This window comes from Bubalus bubalis, chromosome 4 (genome assembly GCF_019923935.1).
Source record: "Bubalus bubalis isolate 160015118507 breed Murrah chromosome 4, NDDB_SH_1, whole genome shotgun sequence".
NCBI classification, from domain to species: Eukaryota; Metazoa; Chordata; class Mammalia; order Artiodactyla; family Bovidae; genus Bubalus; species Bubalus bubalis.
This window is the reverse complement of record NC_059160.1, coordinates 94,531,857-94,553,452: the sequence shown is the minus strand read 5'-3', so window position 1 is coordinate 94,553,452 and position 21,596 is coordinate 94,531,857. Positions and strand designations below refer to the sequence as shown.

The following is a 21,596-nucleotide window of genomic DNA, read 5'->3' as shown; positions in this document are numbered from 1 at the left end:
CTGCTGCGGGCTCCGCCCCCGCTCCGCCTCGGCCGGCCTCTGCTCCTCCCCCGACTCCACCCCCCGTACCCCCAGCCCGGCCAGAACGGCCCCCGGGACAGAGCGACGCGGAACCCCCGGGCGCCTGGGTCCCCAGCATGATCCTCGGTGAGTGGGCTCTGCGGCTCCAGGCTCCTGGGTCCCTCTCAGTAGGTCACCCCCCAACCTCCCGCACCGCGGTGACTGCGGCCGCCCGTCAGCGACCGGTTCCCCCCTCCCCCTTCATCTGGCTCCACATCTGGGGCCCCCTCCTTCCCCAAACTACCGCTTCTTCTCCCGGTAATCCTGGGAATGGTAAAGGGGGAGGCTGAGCAGAGTGAGACCCCAGCCCCACAATGAGCACATTGCGTATTCATGAGCCTCATGAATATTATATGACTGTCTACGAGCGACTGGGGGAGGGGGCTGGCCTTGGCCTGGTGGAGTTGAGCGAAAGGTTCTGACCCGCCCCCCCTCCGCACCCCCAGCGCCTTCCCCCACCCTTAGCTCAAACACTCCGACCCCCTTCTGGGCCCAGGATAAGAGGGAAAGGAGGAAGTGGGGGGCGGGCGGGGGGAGAAGATGGTGGGTGTAGCTTCGAGGTGTGTATGGTGGGAGGTGGGAACCTGAGGGCTGAAGATAAGGGGTCTGGGGAGAAGCAGCAGTGGAAACTGTCCATCCCAGGGCCCCTGCGTCTCGGATCCTGCCTCCGCAGGATCCTGCCCCAACACGCCGGGACCTGCCCCTCTCTCTCCCAGCTCTGGCGGCCCGGGCCCTTCCTTCCCGGCTTCCTTCTTCTTCCTTCCTCCCCCACCCTACCTCCACCCCTGCCTTGGGCCGAGGGGCACCTTCAGAGGAAGGGGCGACGGAGATCATCAGGATGGGGGAGGGAGACTCCCGCGGGGCTCCGCCATCCCTTCAACCACAGCCACCCCAGCCTCATGACCTACATGGGAAGGGAGCCCCGAGTGGGGGAGGAGAGGACTCTCAAGATCCCAGCTCCAGGCCCCTGCCTCCACAATAGTCTACCGGTGGACTGCTGTGCTCTGTCCTCTAACCTCTGATCTCTGCCCTGGCTAGGCCGGTTCCTGGGCCCTGTTTGTGATGGGAGACTGCCCACCAGGTCAGGCACCTGTGGGCTCCCCGCCCCCACCGGGGACACCTGGCTCCATGCTGGCGCTCCAGGGCTTGCCTGGCTCCCGCCTCAGCCCTCTGCTGGTGCCTCCTTGGCTCTTTTGCTTTTCTTCTTTGGCTTGACCCCTATTGACTCCCACTAGGGGTCTCTCTCCCCTCCTGCCGTCTTCCTTCCATCTTTCTCTCCCTCTCCTATATCTCCTCACTCTCACCACTCCACATCTGCCTCCCTCCACCTGGCACTCCATCAAATCCATTAAATGAATGAGCCAACGGAGGCACGAAAGACTGGTTGCTTGCCTTCCTTCCCAAGAGGATCTCTAGCAGGGAAGAGACTCCCCTCCCATCTAGACAATCCCTACCCTTGTGTGACCCCCACCAACATACTTGGACTCAGGTCCCCAGAGCATAGACTCCACATTCCTCCAACCTGTGCAATCCCCCACACCCTGGCCCCACCCTGGGCACGAACCCCAGAGGCAGCGTCACGCTCATCTGGGACAGGCCAGTTGGATCTGTGCTTCTCCTAGTCAGTAGGCCCTGGAGAGGACCTCTGCTAGCACCAGACCAAGACCCCACCACAGGAGGAATGCCCGGGGCCACCAATTGGACCCCCACCACATCTCCCTGAGGACAGACACTGTAATTAACTCCCTCCTTGTGCCAAGCCCATAGAGCGGTGTGAAGCCTGGTGGGCCACACACCTAGCTCTCTTAGACAAGGAAAGAAAGAGAGAGGAAGCTGCCAGCTGGGCCTCAGGCCCATTCTAAGGTTTTCAGGTTCTAAATGCTGAGGTCCACTGAAGCTGTGTGTGGGTGTCCTGCCCAGCAGGCGAGGCCCAGCCTGCTTGCTCAAGAACTAGACTGTGGGCCCAGGTTTAAGGTGGTGATTCTGGGCTCACGTTCCCTATTCTGAGCTTTTCTTACGCTCCTCTGCAACTGGGCCCTTAGTGTGGTGTTGTGGGGGTTGGGGGCATTGAAGGAGGCCTTTCCAGTCAGGCTGGGGAAAATTTTCCAGGGGTCTTCCTTCTTCCTTTCCTGGCCACCTCCTCCCTTTAGGCCCTGCCCCCACCCACATCCACCCCAGGGTTATTAGGGATGATGTTTTGAGTAGTTGTTCATAATCATCCCCTTGTTGCTTTCATCTCTGACTTCAAAGCCTTCCCAGCACTCAGCCTGCCTCCTGCCAAGACGGGGGAAACTGAAGCAGGAGACAGATACCTGAGAGCTGGTCAAGAAAGCAAGATCCAGGCTCTCCCCCCGAAACCCCCAGTTTTAAAAATGTCTAGAGTTTAGAAGAGACCAAAAGGCCTAAAGAGAAAAAAATGGATTCGAGATGAGATTCAAGTCCAGATGCCAATCTCATTTCTCCTTTGGCCCCGGAGCATAATTCCCACTTTAACACGGTGCTGACCCCTTGTTTTCCACAACCATGGGCCCTAACACATTTGCCACCCTCACCCCAAATCCTCTTTCTGATTTGAATCTCATCCCGGTCTAATCTCCAGACCAACACTAACCTGCAGCCCTACCCTAGCACCCTTCCTGGATCCTGTTCCTCCCAGACGCTGCCACTCCCAGAGCCACCTCACGGCAGACACTCCCATTCTTTGCCACAGGAGCTTCAGGCCCCAGGCCCACCTAAGAGAGTCCAGGCTGGGACTCCCACCTGGTCAGAGTTTCTGGGGAAGAGAGGAAGGAAAAGACCAGCCCTGAGTGGGATGGAAGGAGTCTGACCTGGCTTGGTTGTGGCTGGGTGCTGGAGGGGAAACCTGAACAAGATCAAAGGGCCTAGGGCCAGGTAGGGCGCAGAAGTGGACAGATGGACATGCATCCAAGGGACTGAGACCTCACCCCCCTAAAGTGGTTGGGAACAGTCTTTAATAAAGCATTCGGCTTCTTCCAGCAGAGTTGGGTGGGGCTCTATCTGCTGGAGGTAATTACTCTAATGAGTTTCCCTCTGGAGTGGCCTGTCCCAGCCGGGCCCCAGTTCCTCCCTGCCCTGCCTGACATGGTGTGCACGCCCACAGGCCCGTGCACTAGCGCACACATGCACACTCCAATTTGCTGTCCACCTCCTCTTCCTCCAAACCCCCCTGAAGCCCTCACCTAACCAGCCATCAGGAGCCCCAGATTTCCTGCTTCATTTCCTCCTGCGAAGCCTTCTTTATATTCTTGCCTTTCCCTCTTCCACCCCTAGTAAAGTGTGGTGCCTGAAAGCCCTGTCTGGAGCCGGCCAGCCAGATTCAAATGCCTCACTAGCTGTGTGACCTTGGTCAAGTAACTCCCCCTCTCTGATCTGATGGCCGTCATCTAAAAGATGAGGATTTGTTTATTTAGCAAACATTTATTGAGCTTTCTTTGTGGCAGGCCAGCACTGTATGTGGATCTGTTCTATCTTTTCAACAACTCCACTACGCAAGATACCATTGCTCTCTTTTGATAAAGGAGAAGTGAGACAGAGAGAGTTCAGGAAACAAGCTAGTCACCCAGCTAGTGAGCAGCGGAGCCATCCACAGGGAGGCGTGTGTGTACAGTGCCTGGCATACAGTGGACCCTCAGAAAGTGGCAAGTTATTAATAAAGTTATTATTCCCAAGAAGGAGAGGAAAGGACTGAGGCTTGGGCTACCACACCGAGGGCCCTGTTTCTGCTCACTGGGTCCATAAGCTGCTGTCTGCCGCCCTTCCACCCCAGATCTCAGTGGAGTGGACCCAGGACTCTGGGTCACACAAATCTCTAGCTGCCCATTTGGGTTCCTCACTTCACTGCATCCTTAGCTCCTTCCTCCCACTTCCCCTTCCCTCCCCCAACCCTTGGGCTCATGTCAGTGGAAAAGATGAGTTGCTGGCCAGAGGGAACCAAGTGGTGGCTACCTCTTTTCCTCCAGCCCCAGGAGGTGCATGGAACTTGTTCTCCGTTTCCTCTCCTTGGACAAGATGGAAGCCTTGCTCATATCTTTGCTGAATTCAGAGTTAGACTGGAGCACTTCGGGGTTATTAACAAAGGAAGAATTTGCTACAGAGGGTGACAGATGTTCATTGAAATCTCAGCCCTGATACTTACAGGCTATTAATATCAACCAAGTCTTTGTAACTCTTCCGAGCCTCAGTTTCTTCATATGTCAAATGGTTAAAACCTAGTATTAGCTACCGCATAGAATGGTTCCCTCAGAGATGAAATGTGTGAATACTCAGAATGCCTGGATATATTTGTTTTTCTGTCGCCTTTTGCAGAACTCACCTCTCTCCTCTGAGATGGGTGTTTGAGGGGCGAGGACCTGGAGCGTCCCGAGCCAGGGAAAGGGTCAGGGAGCTGAGCTGCTGCCCTCCCTGGGGCCGGGGCAAGTGCCAGCCCCGAACCAGCTGCTCGGGGTGGGTGCTGGGTGCCGGGGACTCTGGGAGTGCTCAGGTTTCTCTCACCATTCCTGATGCCGCCCGGGGCTCGTTAAGGCTGCCCTGGCCTTGTGTGCCAGGCAGGAGGGGGTGGGCACAGAAGGGAGAAGCCACGGGGGGAACAGAGGGGAAGGGGAGATGGTCACCCTACGCCATCAGTCTGTCCATCCCTCTTTCTCCTCTCTCGTTCTCTGTTTTCTGGTCTTTCTGCCCTTGTCCCTAGCTCTGTGTCCAGCTTCTCTGCGGTGTTCTGTTTCTCCCTCATTTTACTCTCTTCACCTCTCCATTGTCCCCTATCCTCTTCTCTCTCAGCGTTTATGTCCCTTTTCTCAGTCACCTATTCCTGCTTCTGTCAGTCTTTCCCCTTCTCTCTCACTCACTTTTGTCTGCCTGTCTGTCTGTCTCTCTCCTGCCCCCCTATCTCCTCTCAACCTCAAGATGAGGAGGAAATGGACATGACTTACAGACCCCCAGCTGCCCAAGGGCCAAGGCTAAGCATCCCACCCTTCTCCTTCAGCCCTTAGATGTCTGCCGCCCAAGCTCCCAGCAGCCTTGACCCCTCTCAGCCTCAGGCCCCTTGGCCACACAGTCATAGCAGTGGGTGAAAAAGGCAGACCCCTCCAACCTTCCTGGACCAGCTCCCTGCCCCCAGCTGTGCCTGAGCCCTCCCCACCCCCTCCCTCTTGCCTCTGATTCCCCTAATCCCTGCTCCCCCGCCCTCCCCTCTGCCCCACTTTTCCAGGACTCTGATTGGCTGGTTCTACTGACTGGACTGGGGTGGGGGGGGCTGGCAAGGGAGGGGGCAGGGGGCAGAACCAAGGGAAGGGGACGCTGTCAGGCCCAGGCCCCTGGGGGGCCAGGGCCAGGCCACTGCCTGGGGGCAGAGGGCACCAGACACTGAAGGTATGAAAGGGGGCCGTCTCTGAAGGGAGCAGGAAAGGATCCGGTTGAGGGGGGACCCTCTGCCCCAGTGAGGTCAAGGGAGGACGGGGCTAAGCTTGCAGCCTCCTGGGTTTGCCTTTGTTCCTGGGAACCCCTGGTGCTGGCAGGGGGTTTGCTGGAGCCGTGAAGGGCAGCCAGAGTTCCCTGACCGGTGGACAGTGAGATCGCAGAAGGGAGCTGGGCCAGCGGAAGCCCAGAGGGGTCCTTAGGGCCTTGGGGACCACTCCGTGGAGCCTGGCAGGGCTCCTCCCATGGCTCTGGGGGAGGAGAAGGTTTCAGGGAGGGTAGTGGCGTGGCTGGCCTGGACTTTCATTTCCCCTTGGGGTCAGACCCAGGCATTCCCCTCCCAGAGGCCAGTCGCAGTTCCTCCTGCAGAGCCGGAGCGAACATTCCGGCAGCGACCAACAGAGGTGCCTGGGGAAGACAGACCAGTTGGGAGAAGGGACTCTGAGAATGGTCCCAGGCAGCCCGCCTCCCAGAGCAAATGCCACTTGCTGACCCCAGACATCGACAGTTCATTAAGAGTTACAATTGGGACAAAATCATAACTCTTTGGGGAGCCTGAAAGATTCAGCAGCCCTCCTTCAAATCCAGGTCTCAATATTCCCCTCTAAGCAGTGGGATGAATCACTCACCTGACTGTTCTCCCTGGGGTAAGCCTTTGGGATTCCCTGGGGGACAGCAAAACCGGAAGAAGGGAGTGGCCAGGGGTCTGGGACTCCCAGTCCTGCTGGTCTGTCAGGCAGCCTGCAGATAAGGCCTGTGATCTTCCTGGGTTTGTAAAATGCCTGAAGGTCTTGGCTGAGGGAGGCTGGAGAAGGGGGAAGTGAAAATCACCCCGAAGGGAAGAACCACAGATCTGCACCCTCCCCCAGGCCCACAGGGCACCTTGCTCCATTGCTCCGGGGCCAGTCAGCAGGAGGAAGTGTGTGTGATGGGGGTCGGTGGCACTTCTGAGTTTGGGGGCCCCAGCTGGGGATTGGGACTGCCAGGCTTGGGTGGGGCTCCCAAGTGTCAATCTTCCTGCCCGACATAATGTTTTCTCTGCCCTTTAGGCAGCTTGAGCCGGGCAGGGCCCCTCCCTCTGCTACGGCAGCCCCCGATCATGCAGCCCCCACTGGACCTCAAGCAGATCCTGCCCTTCCCACTGGAGCCGGCACCCACCCTGGGCCTCTTCAGCAATTACAGCGCTGTGAGTAGCAACCTGCCTGTCTGCCTTTGCCACCCTCCCGCCACCTGGCTCCTTCTCTCTCTCAGATCCATCCCTGCCTTCTTCTATTCTGTCTAATTCCTTATCTCAGGGCCCCATCCCTCACTTCTAGTCAGTTACAAGCATCGTTGACTTTCTGGTATACTATTGACAACAATATCCATAATAGCTAATAATCACTGAAGTTCGGCTACGGGCCAGACACTGTGCTGGGTGTTTGATGTGAATCATCTCATTCAGTCCAGCATCGAGAGAAGTCATGAGACCTAGACTGGGGGCAGTGACGACAAGGAGATGGAAAGAGAGACTCCACAAGGGCATAGGCAGCCTGTTTGTAAGCTCCATCTCTCTGGAGCCCACTGTTGGGGAGGGGAGGGTTAGTGCGATAGGGCTTGAAGGGCCAGCTAAGTTGTCTAGATTTAATACAATATGAAATAGGGAGACATTATCCATTCTTGAGCAAGAGAGTGAGCTGGAGAAGCAGTGTTTGAGGCAGGTGAGTGGGGCAGGAGGGAAGAGAGCAAAGGCTGGAGGACAATGGCCAGTCAGGAGGCTGGCCCTGCAATACCAACATTTGCATTGCACTTTGAGGTTTGCAAAGCATTTTGCATATCTCAGTCTTTATAGCAACCCTATGGGGTAGCTGCCATTTTACTGTCGCTTTACAGATATTACAGATAAGAAAACGGGAGTACTGACTGTAAACAAGGTGCTGTCCAGAGCCTGCAGGGGAGCCTGGAGAGCAGACTGGGCCCATGACAGCAGCAGAGTGAGCAGAGGAAGGGGGAGAGGTGAGGTGTTTCCAAGGAAATGTTGACCAACCAGGGTTTGGCAATCGGGGGAGAAGAGAGAGGATGAGTCAAGGATGACTCCCGGTTTCAGGCCTCGGTGATTGAGACAAAGAAGTTATCTTGCCAGGGGCAGGGGATCGGAGGAGGAGGCTGGCCTGGGGTGAGGCTGCTGAACTCACTTGAAGACATGGTGTTGGTGGACCAGTGGGACACTGAGCCAAAAATGTCCAACAGACAGTTGGAACTTGGGGCCTGGAGAGTTGGCTGGAGCTAAAGGTTTGGGGAAATTTCAGCTTTATTCAACTCAGATAACCCACCATCAAACCATATCCAGTTATGAGCATATTGAGCATCAACTGTGCATCAGGCACTGCAATAAATGGTTCTGTCGTGGCCGTCATTGTTTTGGCCACACTGGGTGACTTATGGAATCTTAGTTCCCTAACCAGGAATTGAACCTGGGCTCTCAGCAGTGAAAAAGTGAGTCCTAACCAGTAGATGTTTCTTTATATGTGATCTCATTTAATCTTCACTACCCAACAAAGTAGACACTATTATTCCAGTTTGACATATAGGAAGACAGAAACTAAGGCCCTGAAGGAATGTATCTAAGTTGACACAGTATGTGCCTAAGGTATGATTTGAACCCAGAGCATCTAACTCCAAAAGAGTTCTCTTTATACCTGCTGTTCCCTCCAACCTCTTCTCAGAGAATCCAAATCAACATTTGCATTGCACTTTGAAGTTTACAAAGCATTTTTCATATCTCAATCTTTATAGCAACCCTATGGAGTAGCTGCCATTTTATCCATGTTTTACAGACAAGAAAACTGAATACTGACTATAAGCAGGGTGCTGTCCTAGATATGATGGAGATGTGAGGGTAAATATAACATGCTCCAGTCCTAAAGATGCTTATATTCAGGGAAGAAGTATAGATGTGCATGAAATGATCTACAGTGCAAAACAGAGGAAGGGTTAGAAATATGGCAAAAGAGACAGTCACAAAAATTCAATTGAATGAAAAAAATTTTTGAGCACCTACTATGTGCCAGGCACTACACCGGGTGTCAGGGACACAGGACTCAGTCTGCTTGGAGAGCTCACAGTGTAGTAGGAAAGATAACAAGTTAGCATTTACCCTATAGTGTGAGAAGAGCTGTGCTGGAGGCATGCAGCTTGTAGGGCAGCCCAAAAGAGTATCAGAAAAGACTGGCTGGATGTAGTGAGGGACCAACTGGAGCTGAACAGGGGGCAAAAAAAAAAGGCAGTGGAGGAAAAAGGGATTGAAGCTGGAGCAGGTGACGCTATGATTTGGGCTTTGAAGAATTATTAGTAGGATTTAGAAAGGGGCCTCAGAGAATATTCCAGACTGAAACAAGGACTAGAAAAGAGCATTTGAGAAACTGCAATTGATTGGATGTGACTGGAGCAAAAGGTGCTGAGAATACTTTCCCCCCAATCTGCATACCTGATTGACACTTAACCTCAGGTCTCCCATCATTGTCCCCATTTATTTTTTATTTTTTGCCACATCATGCAGCATGTAGGATCTTAGTTCCCCGACCAGGGATCAAATCCATGTCTCCTGCATTGGGTGCATAGAGTCTTCACCACTGGACAGCCAGGGAAGTCCCCTTTGTCCCCATTTTATAGGTGAGGAAACACAGACCCAGAGAGTTTAAGTGACTTGCCCAAGGTCACAAAGCTACTTAGTCTATTCACTTGGATAATCCCAGGTTTCTGACTCCCTGGGTTCATGGTTCCACAGCCTCTGGTGGGGACGAGCCATTTAAAGCCAGGAGCATGGATAAGCTTGGAGAGAATGTGACCAGATTTTGAGCAACACCAACTCTGGCATCAGACTGACAGGCTTCGAACTGATGTTCTGAAAGTACTGGTTGTGTGACTTAGGCCAATTACTTAACCACTCTGAATCTCAATTTTACCAGCTGTAAAATAAGACAGCAATAGTACCAACTCAAAAGTTATTGTGAGAATTGTATTACATAATCATAATGCCTAGCATGAAGTAAGTTTTCAAGGTAAGCTGCCATGATTATTATGTTATTTCTATTGTTTTTATTTTATAGATGATCAGAGAGAGAAAGGTAGTTTGGCCAAGGCCCAAGCCTTGGGGAATATGCAGAACTAGGCAGTGGTAACAGGAGGAAGCTCCAGCAAAGGAAATGGAGGAGCCACAGGAGGGGGTGGGGACAGAATTGGGTTTTTGTTGAGTTGGAGAAGCCAAGTGAGAGTGTGTGGCAGGCTGCATCAATAGTGTCAAATTCTGCAGGGGAACAAGGACTGCAGAAAAGCTGCAGACAGGCCTTGGCAGCGGTGTGCAGCAGTTAAGTACAGGGCTTTGGAGTCAGGCTGCCCAGGTTTAAATTCAAATCCCAGTTCAGCCACTTACTAGCTTATGACCTTGGGCAAATTATTTAGCCTCTCTAAACCTCAGTTCCCTCATCTATAAAGTGAAGATAATAATAGTACTTACTTCCAATAGTGGTTGTGAAGATTAAATTAGATAATCCATGCAAAGAGCTCAGTCCACAGGCTGGCACATTCCAAGGGCTCAATCAACATTAGATGGTGGTGGTGATATTATTATTCATGGCAGAGTCTCTCCTTCGCTGCTCTAATACTTCCAGATCTCTCCTACTCTGGTAGTTCTTACTCTTTAGACCCCTCCCTGCATTACTCATCCCTCTGCCCTTGAATATCCCTCACTGTCTCCCAAATACAGCCTCTCTCTCTCCGCATCCTAGCCCCTGCTTCGCTCATCTCTCGGCCTTAGGTGGAACAGAGGGGAAGAGATCCAGAGATGAGAGAGCCAGAATCTCCTAGGATTTATCCAGAAAAGGATAAGGAAGTGTTTGGGGGAGTGGGCTGCTCTGCCCTCCTGGCCCTCGTCCCCCAGTGCTGTCCCGATTCGACCGCCAGAGGGCAGCAAGTGCACGAAGCATAAGCTCTTCGAGACGCTGGTTCTCCAGCAGGTGGCGGGCGAGCGGAGCAGGTGGGAAGAGGTTAGGGATGATGTCCCCAGCCTGAGGTCGCTTCTGCCCTGGGCGACCCCAGCTCCACCATCCGGAGGAGTCACTAGGAGAGCAGTGCCTGGCACCTAGGTACCTGGTCTCCGTCTCCCATCCCTAGCAGCGGAAGTGACATGTAAAAGGGGCACCGGGGCGGTGTGCAGAGGGAGCAGAAGGGTCGTCTGGGGACTCGAAAGAGAAGCTGTTAGTAGAAGAGCGAGGGTGGAAGGGGTGACAGAAAGGAGAAAGGTCCAAGCTAGAGAAACAGGGTCGGCCATGGGATTGGTAGGGATATAAGCCCCAGCAAGGTCCCCAGTGGAGGAAGCCCAATGGGGCGTCTGGCCCATGCCGCTCACCAGGACCAGGTCTTCCTGGAACGAGTGTCTGGACATGGACACCCCGTCCTCTTTTCGCCCTAGCGCCCCTTTATCCCTCCAGAGATCCCTATCCCCGCCCCAGTGTTCGGCCCTCCCACGGCCCCGCCTCTGGGGCGGGCTCCGGGCAGGGCCGGCGCCGCCTCCCCTTCTCCCGGCCGGCCCGGCCGCACAGCCCCGAGCCACCCGGGCAACGAGCGCCGCGTCCCCGGCCTGCCCGGCCCGGCCCGGCTCGGCCTCCCCGCCCGGGTCCACCAACCCGGGCCATGGAGCCGCGTCCCCCGGGGTCCCGCAGGGTAAGCCACCCGGCCCCTCCTCTCTCCCTGGCTCCCGCCGCTGCCGCAGCGGGCGCCCTCCCCCCGCCCCCGCCCCAATCCCCGCCCGCAAGCCCCTGCCCGACTCCCTACCTCTCCGCCTGGTCCTCGGGTTATCCGGCCCATCCCCCACGACCGGCGCGGCCCTAACCAATCTCCGGATCCCATCTGGCGCCCCGCAGCCTGCTGCCACCATACTGGATACCCTGGCCTCTGTTTCTCAGATCCTCGAAGTCCCCCAAATCTTAAGACTTCCCATCAGGTCCTACACCTACCCCCTGATTGCCACCCCGCTGCTCAGATCCCTAATGCAGCCCTGACCCCATCTCAGCCTTAGTCCTCTTCTTAGCATCCCTCCGCCAGCTTCCACCTGCTCTTTGGACATCCTCTAGCCCCCTCTCTTTCCTATTTCATCCTTCCTGCCCCTCAGGTCTCTCCATCCCCGAGATTCCACCCCCTTCCCTTTTTCGCCTTTATTTTGGGGGGATGGGGAAGTGGGGTGGTCAAACAGGGGCAGCGGTGCCATCAGATAAAGGGCAATGGAAGGAAATATAATCAGAGCCCCCCCTCGTGTTCCTGATCTGGTTTCCCCCTTCCCTCCCCCTTGCCCTTCCTGATTCATTTTGCCCCAGCTTAGAGGAGCGATTCCCTTTCATGTCTGCTGTTGGAGGGCAGGTGGGAGGGGACTGTTCTGTGGACTTTTCCAGACAGCGTCTAGGCCAAAATCCTAGGGAAAGGGCTCTGGAGTGGGATGGGCTCTGGGAGACGCTGGTCTCCACCCTCCCCAGAGAGCCCTCATCTAGGTCACCAGGGCCTCTTGACCTTGGCCTGGAGCAGCACTTCAGTGGTTCACATTCCACCTGCGCAGGGATTGGGCCTAGGAGCCTTCACCTTCAGCCCGGTGTCTCCTCACTTCCTGGAGGATGGGGTGGGAAGGACCTACCTGGCTGGGTTGCTGCCCTCTTCTCTGCTTACCCCCACCCCTAGCTGGTGTTCATGGACTTAAACCTGAGGAGTGGGGTGTGCAAAGGAAAAGGCTCTTGCCCTGCAGGAAGGACCTAAGCGGGGGAGGGACTGTTGGCAGGGGATGGATGTTGGGACGGTCAACTCCCAGGTCATCCTCAGGGCACTGGTCCTCAGCCACCCTGGGGAGCAGGCTGAAGTGCTGGGTGGGGCACAGACAGAACCCAGGGCCTCTGTGTCCGCCTCTCCTTCCCACTTCTCTCTCCATACAGTTTTCTTTGATTTAGGTTTCCTGGCCCAGATTGGGTTTCTGTTTGGGCTGAATTCCATTCCCCACCCAGCATGTGAGGACATCCAGGAGCTGAGGGGATCCCTGGGGCAGGGTTGGGGGTCCGTGATTAGGGAGGACTGTCAGCTAGGGGCTGAGAGTCGAGTGCAGTCATGTGTCTCCTCTTTGTGATTAAAGCCTGTCTCCAACTTGGTCTGTCTATCTTTCTGCCAAACACATCGTACATTCACACCGATAAACACACAGCTGAAGATTGCACAACCTGACCATTCATGGCTTCAGCAGATCCCCCGACACAGATATGTTGATCCATAAATGATGTACACACAGCACGTGACACGCCTTCACACTCCACCCCTGCACAGATTGATCATAGCCTGCCTAGACACACACAGACACACCCAGTCTTCCCCTGTTTGGCTTTTCCCCAAAAAGGACCCAGGCTTCCAGGAGGTGAAGAGTAAACCACTGAGACGGGCTGCTTCCAGCCATGGGCAAGCCAGGCAGTGGACATTTGTCTGTCAGCCTGGTTATCTGAACCTGGCTCCTGCCTCTGCTACTGCCAAGTGGGGTGGCCTATTTCACAGGGATGCTGAAGCCCCTTTCTTGACATTAACCCCAAGCAGCCAGTGAGACAACTGAGGGGAGCAGAGAGGAGCCAGGATGTGTGGGCTCTCCAGACCACCTTCTTCACCCTGCTCCGTGTTCCTGTCTCTCACCACTGCCTCCTTGAGAATCATGAAGACCTGGGCACAGGGAGGGCCTCGCCTAAGGAGCTATGGACACCCCCAGTCTCCAGCAACATTTTTTTCCACTTAATCCTAGGAGATAAGGTTTCAGCTCTCATTTGGTTCTAAGCTTATGAGAGATCACCCAGTCCTGCACAACCTCAGCTGCATTCCAGGCTCGCCTCTCCCCGGCCACTGAGGGGCCAGAAGGGAGAAGGAAGAGCAGGGAGGCAGTTATCATGCCTCTGGGCCCCTGGCTTCATCCCCTGATAGCAGAAAGCCTCAGAGAGAAACTCCCATCCTTTCCCTCCTCATGTGAACTCTTGGCAGGACACTGCAAAGACATCTGCTGATCCAGGGTGGGGGCAGAGGCCGTTCCTAATCCCGCCCAGCCCCACAGCCCTGCCCTAGAAGCCCTGTGACCAGAGAGAGGGAGTTCAGAAGATGCCTGGGCTTCCTCAGGCCAGGCTTCTTAGCTTCCCCTTATTCCCCGTTATTCACTGGATCCACCTACTCTCGCCTGAGTTCTTTTACTCCCTCTAGAAACTGCTACTCTTAAGAGGTCCAGGGAGTGAGCATGTTAGGGCAACCTGGGGCTCAGAGATGGGAAGCTAGGAACATCTGTCTCCTTGGCTTGGCTTGGTTGAAAGGCCGGAAAAGGCTTTAGCTGAAGGCCCTAGGATCTAGGATGCTTTGGGGACTTCCTAAGTGGGCCTCTGGTGGATTAGCTCAGGAAAAAGGTCATTGTGACAGGATTCGATCTTCATGGTATAACAGATGAATGCAGGAGTCCAGGTTCAAATCCCAACTCTGCTACTGAAGCATGCTGTGACCTTGGGCAAGCCACTTCTACTTTCTGTCAAATGGGAGCATTGAGCCAGTGGCTTTCTCAGGGCCCTTCCAGTGCTATGAAGATTGGGCTGGGAGAGAATCAGGGAACCGAAGCTTGGGGCCTTCTGGCCCACTGAGGAGTGGGGAGGAAGCTCTGGGCACTTTGTTTCAGCCCAGCTGCTGCCACTGCTTTTGCTGGGGTCCCTGGCTTACCCCAGCCTGCCTCCACAGATGGACCCTGTGCAGAAGGCTGTACTCTCCCACACTTTTGGGGGACCCTTGCTCAAGACCAAGCGGCCCATCATCTCCTGCAATGTCTGTCAGATCCGCTTCAACTCTCAGGTAAGATACCCAGCCACTCATGCATCCAGGGGGTGGGGCAGGTGGAACAGGGGCTGCGGGACATCTTGTGGGAGGGTCGGGGCTGGGAGCTCTGGGTGAGGGGTGGGGATTAAGGGAGTCTCAGAGGATACTGCAGGAGGGGCGGGAACAATGGAAGCCCTCCAGAGGGACCAGAGATCTTTCTTGGGGGACTCAATTCAACTCCTAATGTTTCCAGACATTCTTCCCTCGCCCTGTAACTTCCTCCCTCAGGGACTGAGGCATTCCTGCCTCAGAACTTCTTAGAACGCAGGTGGCCGTCTGTGTCCAGGTGGGAGCGTGGCCTCTGGCCTGCTGGTCTCGGGTGCGGGGCTGACTTGTGTCACCGGCCCCCCTGCAGAGTCTGTGTACCTGCCTTGTTGTTGTTCAGTCCCTCAGTCGTGTCCGACTCTGCGATCCCAAGGACTGAAGCCTACTAGGCTCCTCTGTCCATGGGATTTCCCAGGCAAGAATACTGGAGTGGGTTGCCATTTCCTCCTCCAGGGGATCTTTCCGACCCAGGGATCAAACCTGAGGCTCCTGTGCTGGCAGGCAGGTTCTTTACCACTGAGCCACCAGGGAAGCCCAGTGCCCTCCCTGGCCTCTGCTAAACTCCTCCCAGCACCCCCCACTTCCCTCTAACCTCCTGGTTTCCTCCTCTCTCCAAATCACACCCAAGGCCTGGCCCCTACTGCTCTCCTGTGGGAAAGTCTTTCCCATGGGAGAAGACATTCAAACCTAGGTGTCAGAACCGATGTATCTGGCCTCCCAGATTATCCCCCTCTGAGGCTCCCTTTTCTATGGGTCTGTAGGGGACTCTGTGGGGTGCAGGTTCTGAGAGCTTTTGGAGAAAAACAGCACAGCCTCATTCTGCTGAGTAGGGGAAAAGAAAGCATGTTCTATTTCTCTCCCCAGTACACACATACACACACACACACACACACACACACACACACACCATGCTGCCAGACTCGCACGCCACTGCCCCACCCTGGGCTGTCAATCTTTTCCTGCCTATCCACACCTTTTATTTCTGCTTTACCCTGTCTGGATGTTTTTGTGGTTCCAGGATTGTGTATTCTTAGCAGAGGAGGCACGCAGGGTGGGGGTGGGGCCAGGACCAACTCAGATTTAGACTTCACCTTGACCTTGACCCCAAGAACCCCCTCTCTCAACCCTGGCTCCACTCACTGTGAGACTGGAGGGGCCCAGGGCCCAATGGTGGGCAGCCCTCCCCTCTTTCTGCCCTCTCTCACTCCCCCCACCCCCACCCCCGACCAAGCAGCTCTGTTTTGACAGCTGTCTCTGTTGCTGTCTCTGTCTCCAGAGCTGGGCTTGGGGCCAGGGTCCTCCAGGGTGTCCACAGAGGCCTCAGGGAAAATGAGACCAGGGGGCAGTATTCAGGGTAGAGCCCAGGCTTCAATGCTCCTGGGACTCCCAGCTTGAGCGTGGAAGCAGCAAAGCTGGATGCTGGGGCCAGGGGATACAGGCCCAGAGAGGAGATGCAGACTGGCTGGATTGCCCGGCCCCTCCCATTTCCCCTATTGGAGCGAGAGGGCTTCCCAGGTGGTGCTAGTGGTAAAGAACCCACCTGCCAATGCAGGAGACATAAGAGACTTGGGTTATGTCTCTTCCCTGGGTTGGGAAGATCGCCTGGAAAAGGGCATGGCAAACACTCCAGTATTCTTGCCTGGAGAATCCCATGGACAAAGGACCCTGGCTGGCTACAGTCTACGGGGTCACAAAGAGTCGGACACGACTGAAGCGACTTAGCACGCATAGATGTAAGTTCCCTTTCCCTCAGCCCTGGATAAGGTGGGAAGCCTGAGTCAGCAGCCAGGTGCTGGGTGAGGTGGTGGGGTAGAGCCCGGGCTAGATGGGGACTGAGGTTCCCCACAGCTGAGCCCCAGGAATAATCAGGGCTCCTCAGTGTGGGGCTTTACATATCCCTGGTATGGGGAGAGCTTTTACTGTAGCCCACTGAGACCACCCCAGGATCTGATAGATCCGTGGGAAGAACATTCAGATGAAAGGTGATCTCAGATTGCCTTCTCTTCCTCCATCTCTAAAGAGCCAGGCTGAGGCACACTACAAGGGTAATCGCCATGCCCGAAGAGTCAAAGGCATCGAGGCTGCCAAGACCCGAGGCAGGGAGCCCAGCGTCCGGGAACCAGGAGACCCAGCTCCCCCAGGCAGCACGCCCCCAAATGGAGATGGTGTAGCCCCCCGTCCAGGTAAGTCCAACACCCCTACACCCTTCAACGGATCTTGTCTCCTCCATTCTGTCCCCACTCCCAGAACTCTCCTTTGCTTTCATCTCTCTTCCTCAGCCCCCACCCCACCCCCACCCAAGGTGAGTCCTGCAGCCAAACACAGTGATGCAAAATTTCCATCCTGTCACCCCGACTCCCGCGCCAGCTCCTCAGCAGAGTCCCCACTCTCTGTCCTCCCCACTGCCCAGTGACTCAGAGAGGGGCTAGGGTGAGGCCACCTGGCAGACTTCCTCAAGAAAAAGAGAACCATCAAATGCAGGGAGAGGCCCCTTCATGGGGCAGAGGAACAGAGGAAAGAATCAAGATATCTGAGGGCCTGCCCATGGAGGCTCCCCGCTCCACCGGGGAGGACTGAGCCCAGGAAACCCAGGCAACTCCCTGGGTGATCTTGGGTAGATCTTTTGACCTCTCTAAGCCAGAATTTTCTTTCTGGGGACATGAGGGCCTGAGACTTGAAGATCTGTGAGATTCTTTCTCCCTCATGGCTATGGCCATCCTCAACCATATTCCCAGCCAAGAAACCAGAAAGAAGGAATATCAAGACAGGAAGATCTGAGCCACCCCCATCCCCAGGATTACCACATCAGATGTCAGTCAGGGTCAACTTCAGCAAACCCATGTTCTCCTTGTCCTTGCCTGTCCTTCCTGCCCCACCCTAAGAATGAGAACGGGGAAACAGGTCCCCACTCTCACCACACACACACACACACACACACACACACACTGTCCTCAGGGATGCACGGATAGGGCAAGCAGGTGAGCTGAGTTCTACTTGTGTTCTAGCTGCTTCTTAGCCTGAACATCTTGTATTCATTTGGTAATGTCTCTGTCAAAGGGGCTGACGATGGTGGTGATGTAGCTAACACTGCCTGTCTAGCACCATTCTCAATGCTTAATGTATACTACCTCACTGAGTTCCTGGGGTACCTCTCTAAAGAGATAAGGAAACCTGTCCTGCTTTTGAAAGCCAGGAGGGCCTGTCCAGATTGAGATATGAGTGTGCTGTCTGGATTGGGATGGAGATAAAGGATGGCAGAAATGAGGAAGAGAGGGGAAAAAAAATGAGAAAGATCCCAAGATGGACCAACAAATGGACATCTGCATGGCTCAGGGGGGTCCCCTCCCACCAGCCCCCCATCCCCACCCCTACTCCCACCCCTGGCCTCTCCCTGACCCGGAAACTGGATCAGCCACTGGAGCAAGAATGGGAGCGCTTGAGTTTCCCCTGTGCAGAGGCCAGAACCCAGTGCTGAGGACTGGGGCCTGTGCATCTTTAATCGAGCCATGAATTATAGAGCAGCCCACATCCCTGTTTCTTCCCTCTCCGGTTCTGCTGTTTCTGTTTCCCTTTCGCCATGTCTGTGTGTGTCTCTCCCAGGCTCTCCTCACCTCGCTTCGGCCCCTTCCTAGAGTTCTTTGGCATGCCTCCCCAGGGACTGGGCAGGCCTCTGAGAGGGGGCTGGCCGGGCAGAAAGCCCAGGCTGGCTGGCAGGCCTTGGAGGGGAGATTCTTTACTTCATGCCCCTCTCCCCCTGGCTAGACTGGCTGCCAGCTTCACCCTGGCTGAACGGGAGGCTGGTGGGTCTGGACCCGTCAGCCTCCCAGCTTACGAAGAGCGAGCCAGGCGCTGGAGTCTCACACCCAGCCTGCGGCAGCTGGACCACACGTGGCTCTGGACCACATGTGGCTCTGGTCCAGGACATGAGTGCATGCATGTTGTCACAGGGTGGGGACTCCTGGGCCCCTGCCCTCCAAGAAATGGGGGTAGGTCTCCTCCACATAAAGAATCTTCTCCAAAAGCTATCTGGGATGATCCCTATGTTTCTCCCCCAATGACAGTTTCCATGGAGAATGGAGTGGGTCCAGCCCCAGGATCCCCAGAGAAACAGCCTGGCTCCCCATCCCCTCCCAGCATTCCGGAGACTGGTCAGGGTGCGACCAAGGGTGAAGGGGGGACTCCAGCCCCAGCTTCCCTGCCTGGGGGTAGCAAGGAAGAGGAGGAGAAGGCCAAGCGACTGCTCTACTGTGCTCTGTGCAAGGTGGCAGTGAACTCCCTGTCCCAGCTCGAGGCACATAACAAAGGTACCGACTCTCCCTCCTGCCCCTGCAAGGCCCTGTCCTCACCCACTACTGCCCCCTACCTCCCAGCTCCACGGTTTCCCCCATGCCTGACCCTCTAAGACCAGCCTGTCTCCCTCCCTAAGCATCTCCCTCATTCCTTAGCCCCTTGCCTCCTCAGTTGCCTCTCCACCCCCTCCCTACCTTATTTCTTGTAATTATGACCCTCCCCTGACCCACCTTTGAAAGGGCCACAAGGGGCTTGGCAAACCCCCACACTTGATGCAGCCCCTCAATATTGTAATTGGAAATGTGGGTATTTGAGGCCTAGTTGGCCTGGAGAACTTTTCTCCATCCCTAACCCCCTGCCCTCTGTGGGCTCCAGGTACTAAGCACAAGACAATTCTGGAGGCCCGAAGTGGACTGGGCCCCATCAAAGCTTATCCTCGGCTGGGGCCTCCCACTCCTGGGGAACCAGAGGCCCCTGCCCAGGACCGAACCTTCCACTGTGAGATCTGCAATGTCAAGGTCAACTCGGAGGTCCAACTGAAACAGGTGGGTCTGAGGCCCTTCCCGAGAATTCTCGGGAGTACACCTGCTAAGGGGGAGCTTGGGGGAGGACATTTCCTCAGGGTCCCCCTTTAGTGCCACAGAAGGGGCAGGCCCAGGTGCTGAGGTGTGAGCTTCCTGTTTCCCCGTGGCTCACGGTCCCCTACCCACTGGTCTTTACAGCACATTTCCAGCCGGCGGCACCGAGACGGAGTGGCCGGGAAGCCCAACCCACTACTGAGCCGTCACAAGAAGCCTAGGGGCGCTGGAGAACTAGCGGTGAGGCCTGGACGATGGAAAATTTGGCCAAAGCGGGGTGGGGGTGGGGGGGGACCCGAGGGGGGGCAGGGAGGAGACGGAATGCTGGCCGCCCTGGGAGAGGTGGAGTTGGCCAGGCCACAGAATGACTATTCCCTCTCCCCTCCCCGCCCTCTTCCCCCTGCAGGGCACGCTGACTTTCTCCAAGGAACTGCCCAAGTCCCTGGCCGGCGGCCTGCTCCCCAGCCCCCTGGCGGTGGCTGCAGTGATGGCAGCGGCAGCAGGCTCCCCGCTGTCTCTGCGCCCGGCTCCAGCCGCACCTCTTCTCCAGGGACCGCCGATCACACATCCCCTGCTCCACCCCGCTCCCGGGCCCATCCGAACTGCGCACGGACCCATTCTCTTCTCCCCCTACTGACCTGAAACCTGAACCCTGAATCCCCTCCCATTCAACCTCCCCCCACCAACCTCCAGCCGGGACCCAGGCCTCTGGGCGCCCAGCCCGCCCCTCCTCCCGGCACTCCCTGAATGATCTCTCTCCCTCCCCCCCACCCCGAGGTACGGGGTTCCAGGAAAGGGGAGGGGTAGCGGGGGAGGGGGGCTTCAGAAGGGGGGGAACACCCCAGATCTCAGGGAACCCCGCCCCCTGCCCTTCCCTCTCCCCTAGAAAAGGGGGGGCCGTCTCACCCCCGAGCCCCCTTGGAGACACCCCCCCTCCCAAAAGCCATGTCCATCCAGCCCCTTCCCCCCCAACCTAGCACAAAACGGGGTTCACAAGCCATGGTCGGGGTCCAGGGGGCAGAAATGGATTTTCTTGGCAATAAGCGGACTCTGGGACTCCGGCGCCCCCTACCCCCAAACTGAAGCGCTTCCGTGAACACCCCTGTCCTCCGCAGGGGGAGGGGAGCAGGCGGGATCCTGGGTCCCTCATAAGCACTTTGGTTTTACCGCCTGCAACCTCACTGTGCCCGCCCCGCATCATGCCCCAGCCCAGGTCTAGCCGGGCCCACGGGCAGCACTTAGGGGCATCTCTGGCATTTGGGTGGGACCAAGTAGATGCCCCTATAGACCTAGTCCCTCACCTTCTTCCTTCCCAGTCCGGATTCCATTCTTTTCACCAGCACCCATCGCCCAAGGGGTACCAAGGGGGGCAAGGGGTGTCCAGTCCAAGCCCACCCCCGCCTCGCCTTCCGCAAAACTGTGAGCAAAAAGCAATAGAAGCCTCGCCCCCGCCCCGCCCCTTTCCGCAGGATTTGCAGTCTGTAGCCTCCTCCATCCCAGCTCCTAGACCTCACGGCTGTCCCCTCCCCCCCAGACACCTCCACTGCACAATTCGGGCGGGGTCGTGACCTTCCCTCCCTCCACCCCGTTTGCTTTCCGTATCGTCAGCCCTCCCAGCACCGACCCGGGAGAGGGACGGGCCCCACTGGCCTTCCCCTCCACATCAACTCTTTCTGCTTGACGATGTAGCAACCCCGGCCCCCCACCCACGTCTTCCCCTTTTCCCAGTCCCTGACAATAAAATCTGGATTCGTTGCCCTCCGTCCCCCAGACTCAGACTCTCAATCTTTGCCCGCTGTTTTGGGGAGCAATTCCATCAGAAGGGGTGTGTGTGTGTGTATGATGGGGGGTGGGGGGCGGGGAACGGCACACAGGAAAGAGAGCCAGGAGGAGGAGGGGGACGGGAAAACCGAGCTGGGAGGAGGCAAGATTCGAGGCTTGCGCAAAGCGAGCAATACCCATCCCGCTCAGCCCCACTCCGGCCCAGCTCAAGTGTCAACTTGGCCCTGGGGAATCATTTCGAGTCCAGGTCTCGGATTGCAGCCACGGCTGTTGACAATTCGTCGCAACTCCACCAGGCGGCGACAACGACATGGAAAAGAAAACCTTGGGGCTAAGACGCTCCAGTGCAGGGTCAGCGTCTCGAGGTCCTAGGGAGACAGGTGTCAGACCTGGTCTCAGACAAAGAAAGGATCCAGACTTTTGTGTCTCTAGTGGGAAACCCACGCCAGCGACACTCAAAGCACAGGGAGATGGGAGGAGGGACCTGGGAATCTGAGCTCTAGGCTTTATTCA

General features: G+C 56.3%; 1 protein-coding gene across 5 annotated transcripts; it reads left to right on the top strand.

Annotated features, from left to right (window-relative positions):
* The first annotated feature begins 18 nt into the window (after positions 1–18).
* ZNF385A (zinc finger protein 385A) lies at positions 19–21,066 on the top strand. Of its 5 annotated transcripts, none has more exons than XM_006063698.4 (8): positions 19–147; positions 6,543–6,679; positions 14,254–14,364; positions 16,454–16,616; positions 18,495–18,737; positions 19,099–19,268; positions 19,446–19,541; positions 19,708–21,066. In XM_006063698.4, exons 1-8 carry the CDS (start codon positions 138–140, stop codon positions 19,936–19,938), a joined length of 1,161 nt encoding a protein of 386 aa, XP_006063760.1. In that variant the 5' UTR covers positions 19–137; the 3' UTR covers positions 19,939–21,066. The 5 variants fall into 5 exon arrangements, with proteins under 5 accessions (XP_006063760.1, XP_044797737.1, XP_044797736.1 ...); XM_044941802.2 differs by lacking the exon at positions 19–147 and adding an exon at positions 5,323–5,448; XM_044941801.2 differs by lacking the exon at positions 19–147 and adding an exon at positions 6,122–6,140.
* Positions 21,067–21,596: the final 530 nt, after the last annotated feature.